This window comes from Salvia hispanica, chromosome 5 (genome assembly GCF_029641045.1).
Source record: "Salvia hispanica isolate PSC_SH4W2 chromosome 5, Shi_PSC_v1, whole genome shotgun sequence".
NCBI lineage: Eukaryota > Viridiplantae > Streptophyta > Magnoliopsida > Lamiales > Lamiaceae > Salvia > Salvia hispanica.
In genome coordinates, this window is record NC_142696.1 from 43,934,230 (window position 1) to 43,948,176 (window position 13,947).

General features: G+C 35.3%; 2 protein-coding genes across 2 annotated transcripts; both read right to left on the reverse strand.

The window, feature by feature from the left end:
- Window positions 1–6,303: 6,303 nt before the first annotated feature.
- Window positions 6,304–8,821, reverse strand: LOC125188773 (protein indeterminate-domain 14-like). Its single transcript, XM_048085824.2, has 3 exons — window positions 8,513–8,821; window positions 8,037–8,436; window positions 6,304–7,439 (listed from the first exon to the last, which is right to left on the reverse strand). Exons 1-3 carry the CDS (start codon window positions 8,580–8,582, stop codon window positions 6,647–6,649), a joined length of 1,263 nt encoding a protein of 420 aa, XP_047941781.1. The 5' UTR covers window positions 8,583–8,821; the 3' UTR covers window positions 6,304–6,646.
- A 3,003-nt stretch (window positions 8,822–11,824) lies between these two features.
- Window positions 11,825–13,136, reverse strand: LOC125188774 (nudix hydrolase 17, mitochondrial-like). The gene is made up of 5 exons (XM_048085825.2): window positions 12,909–13,136; window positions 12,706–12,817; window positions 12,528–12,611; window positions 12,309–12,437; window positions 11,825–12,212 (listed from the first exon to the last, which is right to left on the reverse strand). Exons 1-5 carry the CDS (start codon window positions 12,998–13,000, stop codon window positions 12,087–12,089), a joined length of 543 nt encoding a protein of 180 aa, XP_047941782.1. The 5' UTR covers window positions 13,001–13,136; the 3' UTR covers window positions 11,825–12,086.
- Between the last annotated feature and the right edge of the window lie 811 nt (window positions 13,137–13,947).

Sequence of the window (13,947 nt, forward strand, 5' to 3'; positions counted from 1 at the left end):
TGGGCTACTCCACTTTTTTTTTCTCTCTTCTTTCCAATATCGTTCCTTTGTACTATTAAAATAATTATCATTAATTTCTTTTCAAGTGAAAAAGTACTAATTATTTTTCCTCTCTGTTTCCATTGGGTTCCAATCAATCAATTTTTCTTGGATGGGGACCTTTTCTCGTCTCCATGTGCCTCACTTCATATGAAAGACAAAGCAACTCCATGACAAAAACAAGACTTGAAAACACACAGAGAATAAACATACCTACAGTTCAAACACAACTGGTTTCTTTTATCTTTTGGAAATTTAGCCTTTATTTTTTTTCGGTTTATTTAAAGACTGGTTTTTGTGTGCCTAAGTGAATGATGGCTATGGAAATTTCCAATTAAAAAGATGAATCAGAACAAACAAAAAGTAATAAAAAAGGAGGTGGTGGTAACATGTCACACACATGCAGTGGGTAAAAGATACCTGTATTCATATATTTTGCATATGTAACCAAAAAAGTTCATTGAATGACATCTGCTTTTACTAAGAAGGATCTAATAAAAGAGAAGATGTGGTCACTTTTTATCTTATTTAGATGGAAAATATACCCCCCCCAACAAACCCTAATCATCACTCCATGAACGAGATTGGTTTAGTTTAAATCTATCTATCTATCAATTTCTTTCCCTACCTTTAATTATTGCCTCAGTACTCTTCTAATCACAAACTTCACCCTAAACCCTAATTACCCTAATTACCCTAATTTGGGGGAATTGAAAAGGGTAAATAGAAACTTGATTAATTGAGATTAAATCATCTGAGATATCATTAGTTTTGAAATATAGAGAGCATCATGATCATCATCAGTTGTAAGTTATCGATATGAATCAATCCGACATAGTGTTTTATAATAGTATTTGCTTTTTGAATAAAGCTTGTAACTTTTAGAGCAAATGAAGCTATAAATTGAAATGAAAATAGGAGTGGAGAAAGAAACAGACCATGTGGGTGGGGAGTGACACCTTTAAATCCAAAAAGAGGTGTTTGGGGGAAAGCCCAAAAGTCAAATTAGCATCAAATCTAAAAGATATATGGAAAAAGCTTCTTTCCCAAAAGGAACCAAAACGTGCAATTATACTCATTCTGGGGTTCTTCTCACGTAGTCTAACTTCTCAACTCACATATTTGGATAGTGTATACTTCATCCATCCACAAACTATTTGCAATTTTTTTTTATCATAACGAATTTTAGTAATTTGGTTGGTAAGAGATGTCGTAAGTGAAATAAGGGTTTCATTTAATTGGTGAAATATTTTGTGAGCATATTTAATTTGTGGTGGGTCAAAAAGTGGAATACTTTGTAAATAATGGGATAAAGTGACTTAAAATGAAGTACATACATATTATTATTTTAAATGGATGTGACAATTGTTTTTGGATGGATCGAAAATAAAATTGTCCCACATAGATAATGGATGGATGTATGAAGAATGTGTACACATCCCATTATTTCTATTAACTGATTAAAAATAATTTTTAATGATTATTTGAGTAGTATTATCGTTTGATATGTCCCTTATTGTTCAATTCGTTCTGTCACATATTTTATTAAATGTTAGATAAATCTAAATGTATAGAATAGATGATTAAAAAAATAAGAATCCATATTTTTGTGAAATATTTTATTTGTTATTAAATATTAAGTGTGTTGAGTAGTTATCAAAAATAATGGAGTGGACAATGTTTGAGCGTATAGACTAAATAGAAAAAATAAAAAAGGTTTCAAGAGAGCGAATTCCACATAATTAAATCACAAACTTGTTGCGATAAAGTTGGTGTTAATACATATGCTGTAGTTTCAACAAGTACTAAAGTAAAATAGATCGTCACCACTTGGATTGCAAGTAAAACCTTGTTTATCTAAGTCAATTACTTGAAATCATAAGAATATATTAAAAACACAAATTGATCGAGTCGATCGGTTGGTTCGGTGAGCTAAACTATAATAAAAATAGCAAAAAAGACTCCGAACTAAAGTGAAATAGCGTAAAAATAAAGAAAAACGAAAGTTGTTGGGATAAAAAAGAACTTGGAATGAAAAACTAAACAAAATAATGCTATAAGTCAATTGAAATCAATCGAACAACTCCATCCACCACTAGCCTATTAATTAGCAAAAATATCTTGTGCGTATACATATACTATTACCTTCCATTACTAATAGTCTTAATGACACAAAATTAATAAAATCGGAGACATATAAAAGAAAAAGATTGACATGAATTTCAATATAAAATTAGTAAAATTAAAGGGAGAAAAAACTATTGAAGTATTTTTCAGTAGAGAACGAGGGGGATTTTATTAGACAGAAATTTGTTAAAAATGGAAATGAACCAATATTTTAAGATTCGGGCCAAAATATAATAGAAACATGCTACTATCAGTTAGAATGTCCGCAGTAGAGTGGCAAAGCCAAGATTTCGCTCAAGGCAAAGCCACAAAAACTCTTCCACATCCACAAAAACTTTCCAACCCAATAGGGACCACGCCACAGCCACAAATCTCATTATTTTATCAATTGTTGATATATTTTAAATGGACTGGAACAAAATTAATTAGACAAAAATAAATAGAATGGAATGGAATGAAGAAAATGATTTGGGAATAGATATTTTATAGAAAAAGATTTTTAAAATTGAAAAAAAATAAAAAATCAGCACCGTCACGGCTCTCTTCCGCGTGCAATAGGCGCCGCGGCTCCACCACCACCTCCGCCGCCACTGCCCTGTCCACGCCACAAATGCGGCACGACCACGATTCCGGCGGTGGCCGCGGCTCACCTATTGCGGACACTCTTATGGACGGAAAGAGTATATATTATAATTTTTGTGGCCCAACGACTAATTTAATTATAAGCCCAATACGTTTCTCTCTTTTTCTCATTTATAAGTATTCACGAATATTGACAATGAAATGTGTATTGTTGTCTTTTAGGATGTGTTCGTCTTTAAATTTTTTGAGCTTGTGATAGTTCAAGATTCATGTTAAGATGGAATTCGAATAATGAATACTTTTTCAGTGTAATGACATTATTGATCCATATATTTAGTTCCCGGAAAATAAAAGGGGATGCATATCTAAAAGTATGCAGTGACAGGAGTAAACTCAATGCTCTATCTACAATAATAAATCTCAGACAATAATTTTGTAGATTAATTTATGTATCACAATTATGATGTACGAATCTCAATTAATTGCATATACCTTGTCGTAAAATATGTTCTTCGTGCAATTTAAGATCATCTGAATTTATGTGGAGTATAGCTTTTGACATAAATCTTCACAATTTCTCCAAAAATGGGCGGATCTAGAATCCGGAAACGGAGGGGGCGAAATATATAGTATTAGCTTGATTTAGTGCGGACATGACTATTTTTTTCGTTGTTCAGGGCGACGCCAGAGGCAAACGAGGGGGCGGACATGGTAATTCTACGTCCCGATAAGGAGAAAATAGTTGCACGGAGCCCCTTCCTGCCCCCCTCCCCCCTAATCTGCCAGTGGCTGACACATAAATATTACTCCCTCCGTCCCTTAAAAATAACATATTTGCCATTTCTGGATGTTCCGTTAAAATAGACCAATTTTATTTAAGAAAATTTTATTTTCTCCACTAACAATACTCTAATCACTTTTTCATTCTATTTCTCTTTTACTTTACCAATTGTGTATTAAACCCGTATTATTTCAAACGTTGCCTATTTTTTAGGGACGGAGGGAGTAGTACACAAATTTATTTTAGACGTTTTTAGTGCAGGAAATGGTATAGAAATTAATTTACCAAATAAGAAAGTCGATAATGTAATGAATTTAAAGGCGACAGATATCTATATTTTGATAATGTACATAAATTGAGTTGATAAGATATAAATTATATGTAGAGGACAATTCAAGAAATAATAGTGTGAATTGTTGATGAGTTATGATGGCATGTTTTTGTTTAGTTGATGGAGCTTTAAAATCACACCCGTCGGCAAGTTGAAGTCATTATAGAAGACGCGACGCTTGGTAATAATAACATTTCATAAAGTGATAGTCATAGAAAAAAATAAAGATTGTGGTCCCTAAAGTTTTTAAGTCAAAAATAGGACGTTGCAGTTACACTTTTGGGCAGCGATTGGGCTGTTTTCTTGGAGATTGAAAGTTCATATCACTATTTATTAGTATACTACGTAACTAAGAAGAAAAGTTTAAACTATTATAGATAATGAGGAATGAGCAGGATTTCAACAAGGCAATCTCTATTGTAAAAATGAAAACAACCAATAGCAAAAGTCGTATACAAGTAGAGGGACACACTCGATAAGGTTAAAAGCACTAAAGTAAGAAACAAAGTAAAATTAGTAATAGCAACGACCAAGTAAAAACAACAAAACATAAATCTCGTCGTCGGCATTACCAATACATAGGTAGGCCACATCTCATAGGTGTAGAGAAATAGGAACATATTTATAAAAATGTCCGAGAAGTACATGTACGAGTAATTAGTACTCCATTCGTCAGCCATTAGGAGTCTCGTTGACTTTTCTGCATTCATTTTATAAAAATGATAACAAATAGTTAAAATGGAGAAATGATAAAGTTAAAGAAATAATAATATAAAAAATTGACTCTTAATGGCAGACGGATGATATAACTAAAGATGTTATGTTGTAAGAATGTGAGAACATTTGCATTGAGTATATGAAATAATTGCATTGTAGTGAAATACAATTGAATAAAAGTATATAATAAATATTTGTACATATTAAGGACATATATATATATATATATATATATATATATAATTGAAATATTGGATTTTTTTTTATTTTAAAATATCCCAATTCAAATCAATTTAAAAAACTGAAATAAAATAAATCCAGTTCAAACTATATTTTTCCAATTAATTGGATTCAAACATTCGATTTCGGATATTTTAATTTACTTACTCCTAGGCCAATCAAAAAATGGTTCGACCCCAAAGCTTGAATTCATTTGGAATCATAAATTTTGGACTCCTCATTTTGATGGATCTTTATATTTCATGCCAACCCCGCACAATTTGAGTATAGTCTTAATTAATTAATTCTTTGATAGCGTCATCCATCTACCTGCATGAAATACTCATGCTACTATTTGCATTTACCTTTCTTCTGTGCTTGTATCTATCGAAAGATTTTGTTTCATAACTCAAATTCATAACATAACATTTTATCGAGCATCAATTATGTCAAAAAGATATTATGTTCAAGTGGTTGTCAACATTTCTGTGTCCCATCATCTCCCATTAAATTTATTTTTATTACTCCATCTTTATCAAATAAATACTCACAATTTAGTATTATCAAACAACCTATATATATAAAGGTTGTTTACTTATGAAAATTTCTGTTTATTTACTTATGAAAAAACCCATAGTAAAAGTGTGTCTCACTTTATATAATTTCGACCCCATATCCCAAATTGAGTTAAGCTGATTCAAAACAAAACAAAGACTCCTATCTCTCTCTTTCTCTCTGTCTTACAGCAACAGCAAAGAGACATAACACACAGAGACAAAGGAGAGAGGAAGAGAGAGAAAAGGGTAGGTGATATCGGAGCAATGGTCTCTTCATAAATGGAAAGCCACTGATTCTGAGAGAGGGTAAAGAGAGAGAGTAAAATTTTGAAATGGGGTGAGAGCGACGAGTCCATTACAACTGTGGCACTGAAAAACATGGTGTCTTTCATTAACATTTATATGGTTTCAGAATCCCTGCACCCCAAAAGGACTCTATTTTCTGACCCTTTTTCAATTATTCATCACACTCTATCACCCTTCCCTTGGCTTCCATCATCCCTTTTTTACCCTCACACATTATACACTTGTCATACCATTATTTTATTTGGCTGTAATGCTTCTTTAATGCTTGGTCTGGGCGGGGGAATAGCGACGGGGTCACCTCTATTTCTCTGACCACCTCACCCAACAAAGATCTTCTAATAGTCCAAACACTAAATCTAATACTACCTGCAACCATCTCTCTCTTCTCTTTTGTTAATAACATTGACTACTAATTTTGTGTTTTTTTCTACTGTTAGCTACTAACCTAGAAAAGAGAAAAAAGATAGTACTACTACTTTCATTTATTTTTTTCATTTTTTTTAAATTTGAATGAGTATTCTTCATTTGAAAGCCAAAGCACATTAATCACGTTAGGAAAAGGAACATGCTCTGATGAAATGGCATCGATGCGCCTTATACCTTTTTCTATACGGAAATGGTCAGATAACACAGAACTCAGCCTCTTAGAAAAAACATTAATAACAGAAATAAAAAAGGCTCTCATAAAATACAAATTAACAGAAAAAGCTTCCTGAAAAAAGCAGCTACGAAATAAATGAAATAAATACCAAATTTGATACAATACCAACTTCATTAACCATCTGACACCCCCCACCTCCCCTTTTTTTATATCACAACACTCCACTCAAATATTTCTTCCACTAAATATACCTACACAAATGTAAGGTCAAATTAAAAGACTCCATCATTTTAATTAATACTATTAAAAACTAATTAAACTCGAAATAAACAAACATTCCTAATACAAGTCAAACTTTTCAAATTTTTTTTTTTTTTTTTTTGTGTTCAGTTTTTCTTGACTTCCCAATCCCTCAAGGCAGCCGATATGTAACCGCGCCTAATTGAGTTTGCGGCGGAGGAAGAGGTTTCGGCGGCCGCCTCGGGGTGGAATCTGTGCTTGCAGGAGTGGCAAGTGATCTGCAAAATGGTGGCGCTGAGCTGCTGCGCGGCCTGCTCTTTGAGCGCCTGCGCCTTCTCGAGCTCCGCCACCGCCTGCTGCCGGATCCTCTTGGCGTTGGCGAACTCCTGCTCCGCCAGCTCCCGCTGCCGCTTCGCCTGCTGCCGCGCCTCCTCCGCGTACGCCCTCTCCGCCATGGCCGCCCGCAGCTGCTCCTCCGCCTCCTCCCTCACTGTCGCCGCCGCAACGCTGCTGCGCTTCTCGCTGGTGCTGCTGCTCCCCATCGGGGAGTAGCGGCTGCCGGCGGCGACGTTCTCGGCCTTGTCTCCGATCTCCGACGAGCCGATGGAGAGCTGCAGCTGAGTCGAATCGAGCTTGGTTGAATTTCCGGAGAAGCCGAGGCTGCTGCTGGCTTTTGTGAGCAGCTGCAGCTCAAGATTGGGCGGCCGGGATCTGTGCCTCGTGGCGCCGGCATTAGCCATGAATATTGAATCTGTTGGCGCTACGAGGCTAGAATGGCCGCCCGGCCATGGCGCGGTGCTTAAATTGGTGTCGCTGGAAGGGCTTGACGCCGTTCTCGATAAGCAGGCAGCGGTTGCAGCCGCTGCCTGCAGTGGGTGGCAATCCGATCGGAGCCGCCCCATGCTGCAAGCATCTTGATGCTCGATGAAGCTCTCTACCCTGACAAAACCATGAAACAATTTTAGCATTAAACAATTATAATTTCATGACTTGGAAATGATTTTAAACAAATTAATTCTATATATAGTGTAATCTATGTAATTTAAAACAATAGTACTATTACCTCATTAAAATTGACACACATTTAATTATTAGTCAAGTAGCTACATTTCCATGCATAGAATGTTTGGAATTAAAGTATGAATGATGGTAATTCAAGATCTAACATAAAATCCTTGGTGTTTGGGCCCTAGCTGCATTTGAATATACAAATTATTAATACAAAGGACTGACAACACTAAATAATCAAACCTAGTCTAATAATATGCTTTGGGAAAATGATTTGACACACACACACACACACACAATATCTTCAAACATCTCAAAAAATAATTACTATGAGTATGCCACAGCTAAGCCTAAAACTACATAAAACATTCTTGCACTGAATACAATGTGAATCTTAAATGAAATGAAAGTACCGGACAAACATACTCAGAGTATTATTATTAAAGGAAAAGGAGTATTATTGTTATTATTGTTATGTGACGTACATAATTAATAATCAAAAGATAGAAGAGGAAGAAAAATAAAAACCTAGAGAAGACACGGCCACAGTCGCAGGAATGGCCGCGGGTCCCACAGGTCTTGAGGTGGGCTTTGTAGTCGGACTGGACTGCGTAGGCTTTGTTGCATTTGTCGCAGACCCACTGCTTCTGGTTGCTGTGCTTGCGTCGGAAGTGCTTCTTGATCCCCACCAGATCGCCGAGTGCGTGGCACGGGTCGTGGTGGAGGCAGCTCGGCTCCGGGCACACGAACACCCTCTTCCTCGCCACGGGCGTCTCCCTCTTCAGCAGCTTCCACGGCACCTTGTGCCTCCGCCGGTGCATCTGCAGATTCTGGTCCCGCTGGAATCCCTGGTTGCAGATCTCGCACACGTACCGATCCGACTCCAGGAGGGTTTTCGGAGATAGAGACACCACTTCCGCATCGGGATCTATAAATATTCCTCCACTCCGTCAAATTTCATATTCCTATTTCAAATTATCATCCCTATATATATGTAAATATACCTGGAGTGCCGGCGGGGCGGCGTTTTCGTCTGCTGCTGGTGGGGTGTTCGGAGGGGCTATTATTCAACATCGGAGATGAAGGATTGAAAATTGATCAAAATTGAAACAAACCGACCAAATTGAGAATATAGAGAGAGAGCTACAGCTACAACCGTGGGTGATATGAGGGAAACATGATGAAAAAGGGGGTGAGATTTCCAGGCTTCTCTCTCTCACCTTTAATTTAAGCTTTTTTTCTTGCAACCCTTGTCTTTCTTTTTAAAAGCTTTGAGTCTCAGGAATCAATCAGTATAAGTAATAAATTGAGAGAGAAGGGTGTGGTGGGGTTGGGGTTGGGGTTGGGGTTTTGTTTGGGTTGGGTGCAAAGTTGAAACCAGCAGATGGACCGTAGAAAGAAATCAAAAAACATCCCCACAAGCCAACAAAACAACACTCATTATGATTTTATGGATACAGTAATTTTTTTTTATTTTTTTGCATGCATAAATACAACTGCATATATACGTACACGTCAAGGGTCTAACTTTTGTCAGTTCCCCATATTCTCTATCTATCTGTATATACTGTATCTCACTTCACCTCATTCCTAAATTACAAATTAGTCCCTGCCTATGCATCTACTCCTATCATTCTAAAGTAGTACTAGTAGGATATTTTATTTATGGACAACCTACATGTTAAGCATTACTACTTGATAGTAGTAGTTTTAGTTTATCATATACTACTAATTACTAAGCGCTTTGGTTAACCTACATAGTTGAAAAACATCTCAGTCAAATCACACCAAACATTGTATATTCTGAAGAACGAATGTTGTGGTATATGCAAATTTTTTAAAATTTGATGTACTTCCTCCCTCCGTCCCAGATAATTTGACTCAATATTCCATTTCAGGTCGTTCCATATAATTTGCCCTATTTCACTTTTACCATTATTGGTAGTGGATCCTATATTCCACTAACTCATTCCTACTCACATTTTATTAAAACTACTTTAAAAGTAGGACTCACATTCCACCAACTTTTTCAACTCACTTTCCATTAGATTTCTTAAAACCCGTGCATGCCGGGTCAAAGTGTCCCAAATTATCTGGGACGGAGAGAGTACGTTCTTGAGGAGATGGTTGGACACGGTAAATGATTTTCATGATAGAGTTTATTCTTTAGTCAAAACATATTATAATTGTTATTTACATAACTTTTGAAATAGTATAATTATGTTTATCGGGGTCTGATCAATTGCTAACTTTCTTAAGTTGCTAACTTGCTAACTCATCAATGCAGTGTATTAAAAATGTCAATACAATGACATTCAAATGTCAATGTGTTGATATTTTGATGTCATTGTGTTGACATTTTCAATACACTGTATTGATGAATTAGCAACTTAAATAGTTAGCAATATAACGCATCCCTATGTTTGTCATGATAAATTTCAGGATTTAAGACACAATTTATATAAAGACACAATTAATTTCAAGGTTTTGGTGTAAATGGGATCTCACATCTCATTTATGATCGATCGTGCTTCTCCTTTGAATTTTTGCTTGTTTTGAACTATTTTCTATTTTGTTATGTGCAGATGGGTTATAGTATAGTACTATACTATATGACATGGTGGTCATTGGAATAGCACTGAGTTTGTGAACAACACTGAGCTCGATTCTGGTATACATGCTTGACGACCGGATTTCGTATAGTTATCTTACTACTAGTAGTGGATGCGATTATATGTTTTCCAACACATGATGAAACTATGATCTGTGATAGAATATGGAAAATTTTCAAAGATCAGGGCCCTAAGAACCCACTTTTCATTACTTCTGTTATTTAGTATCATGAGCATCACCCACCAGATTATAACATAAACTCGCTCACAATATCGTCATCAATATATAATACCCTTTTGGTTGACTTTAATAGAAAAAATATGGAGTGTTTGATTATGAAAGCCAATTTTAGCATAAATACTTTACAATTTAATGTTCGACTACGCTGAATAGATTATTATCTCTATTATATACTCCCCCCGTCCCAATAAATATGCAATATTTGGTTTCCGACACAAGATTTTATGCAGTTGTGTTTTGTTAGTTAATGAAGAGAGAATAAAGTAAGACAGAAGAAAAAGTAGAGAGAGTGTTGTTTTCATTTTAGGAAACATTTCATTTTTATTGGGACAACCTAAAAATGAAAGCGTTTCATTTTTAATGGGACAGAGGGAGTATCATATCATTGATATCTAAATTTCAAATTATTTATTTTTAGCACAAATTTTTTAATTCAAACCCTCAACCTAATAATGGATAGAGGAAAATCATTACTAACTAAGCTGCACGTTATTGTCTTACCCTTATCAAAATTACTAGGAGAATTATTCCATAAAAAAAAATTAGCCCCACCAAAATTAGAGATCAATTCTAACAGACAAAGTCAATCTTAAGTGTTCGGCCCAATTAAGAATTCATTTAAATTCCAGTATAATGAATTCAATTAGCCCAAGAAACAGTTGATAGTTCAGCCTAGGCCCAGAAACAGTTGATAGGCTGAGCTGCCGTTGTCTCCAAATGATGGGCCTATAATTCAATTTTCTGCTTAAATATCAAAGTGCGAAATCAAAAACAATCATTAATTCTTCATGTCATGCCCAAGTTTGAAGTACCATTTGTAGATTTGTACAAATAAGAATCCTCTTTGTCATATAATTTCTTCTTCATAAAGATAAATAGACATAAGATTTATGGGGCGATTGCTTAGAAATATATTTTATGTTATAACTTTTCACATTTGACAAAAAATGAGCTCATTATTACAGACCATGCTGAAGATGATGGAAATTCCATTATTCAATCCATTGTCGTGCATGAATTGAATTTAAATGCTAAAACGGATGGACACATGTCAAACTATTGAGAAAACTCCATCCCACCAGAAGAACCAAAACCGCAAATATTGGGTTGAATGATCGCATTTTTTGTCATCTTGGTCATGTATCCAAAGCAAGTAGTATTGGCAAAATGATAAATTTGACGCTATTCGTAGATTAGGTCAAAAGTAGTCAGAGAAAAATCTTCTCAAAAAAAAAACAAAAGTAAAGCTTTGATCCAATCCTCAATTGCTTTTACATCACAAAACAAAAGTAAAGCCTCATCCAATCCTCAATTGCTTTTATAGCAGCTTTACGAATCAAAATTCCTTTTTTATTTGGGTTGGGGAATAATGTATTATCAAAGTTTCAGACATACATATATTTATTTATAAATTTGTGTAGCAACATCTTCCACCTGATCGATCATAAAATCACAACGCGGTGTTGAAAATGGGTAAAGAAGCGTTTACTCATTCAGTATTGGCGTGCAACAAACAAGCTTCCAACGAAGCTTCAGAACAACTTCAACTTACGTCGAAATTATATGCAATGTAACAACCAGACCTCTCTAACTAAACATATCAAAGAATTAAAGAATCGATCCCAACCTTGCTAACTAAAATTCAATTCCAACTTAACTAACTACTAATCTTCAACATCCTAGCTCGTCTTATTTTCAAAAATGAGGATCAATAACGGTTCCCCATTATAACCTACACGGTGACGGAGCTTGGGGCTCGTCTTCCTTTTGCCCTCTCTGGCATACAAAGGCGTCGAGCGCCTCCTTCATCCATGACCGCGCGCACACTTGTCTAGCTTTGTCGACCGTCATCTATAAAAAACACACACATTTGCATCATCAGCAACAAATTTTCAATTATAGTAAGATCATGAACACACATTTGCAGTTGCAGTTGCAGTTGCATACCCAAACGCGTTGCCGGAGATCTTTCTCCGGCCATACGTCTAGCTCCTCCGTCACCAGCAACGAGTACATCGACGCCTCGTGGAACTTCTCTTGCCGTTTGCTCTTGAAAATCCATTCCCCTAATTTATGCTGCAATGCCAAAACACACAATTGTTAACACAAAAACCAAAATTAGAGTGAAATTTAATGATAATCGAATCGATGCGAATAGCTAGCTACCTCGAGGGATCCAATCACACCGGCTTCCTCCAACGTCTCTCTTAAAGCTGCCAGTTCGATTTCCTCGTCGAGTTCCCAACCACCCTGATCATTCGTAAATTGAAAATATGTTAGGAATTTGTGAAATTCAATTCATAGTTATTGAGATTTGGCGATTATTGATTTGATTTGATGTTACCTTAGGGAACATCATGCTAGAACTCTTCTGGGAGCTTATCAAAAGCACCTCCAAATCCTCAATTAAACTCCCTTCGATTTTGTTGCTCTGTTTTATTCTGTAAGGTATACATCTGCACCAATTTCGCAAGCGTCAGAAGATGAACGAAATCAACATTGAAATCAGGGGTAAGTGTGAGGAAATTTCTCATTAGAAATTCATACCCAACAACTAGACGAAATCCCTGATTATAACGCTGCAGATGTCTGCCTGATCGAGAAGGAGAAGTCGCCAGTTTCTTAATTTGGAGAGTCATAATCGAAAGAATAAAAATAAACAACTCTTTTTCAGGAAAAAATCGAGGAAATTGAAGAGCTTTTACCCAGAAATTTGGTTTGTTTTTGTGAAATTGGGGGAGATGAAAATGGAATGAATAGGTTTATTTCATCTCCATCCGTTTATATAAAGATAGAAGAAAGCAAAAAAGAATAAATGATTGGTAAGCAATTTTCAGTTTGATCCGTGTGAGGAAATATTATATTATTATTTTATTATAAGAAACGAGTAATAGTTAAATAAACGGTACATAGTTAGGCATTGTTAGTTTTATCTATTGTGTAACGCGGCTACGTCGCTTTCGAATGGGATGTTTATGATGAAGATGATAGTGGACTGTATAGTCACGTCGGGCGTGTAATAATAATAATAATAATACTAATAATATAAATAGTAATACAGAGATGGTATCAAAGATAATTGCTATACTAACTTTTCCATCAAAAAATATATCTGGATGGGGGCAACATTTTGCTGACTTGGATTGGAGAATTGTAGTCGCCTACATCTCAACCAAGATGAGGATATCACACACTTAAAACTGAAATACCAATTTTTTAATCACAATTCTAAGTTCTAACAATAACTTGAAGAAATAATGCCCAATATAGTCAAAGTGTGTTAACCCATGTTTTAAAAACAGTTAAGCCGATTTGACCATTTTTAGTATTGCTACTCCGTGTACGCTGTTTATATTTCATATTATGTCGCGATTTTAAGTTTAGAAAAGAGATATTACATCATCTGTATCTATACTTAAAAAGATGCATTTGATAGGTATGTTATATAGTATTTAATTATTTATCTAGTAGTAACAAATTTTTTGTTTTTGAAAGAAGGAAATCTAGTACTACTACTATTATTATCATCGTAAAGTGTCTTCGAAGAAAATTGATTATATTTATAAACAAATTTACCGATTTGAAA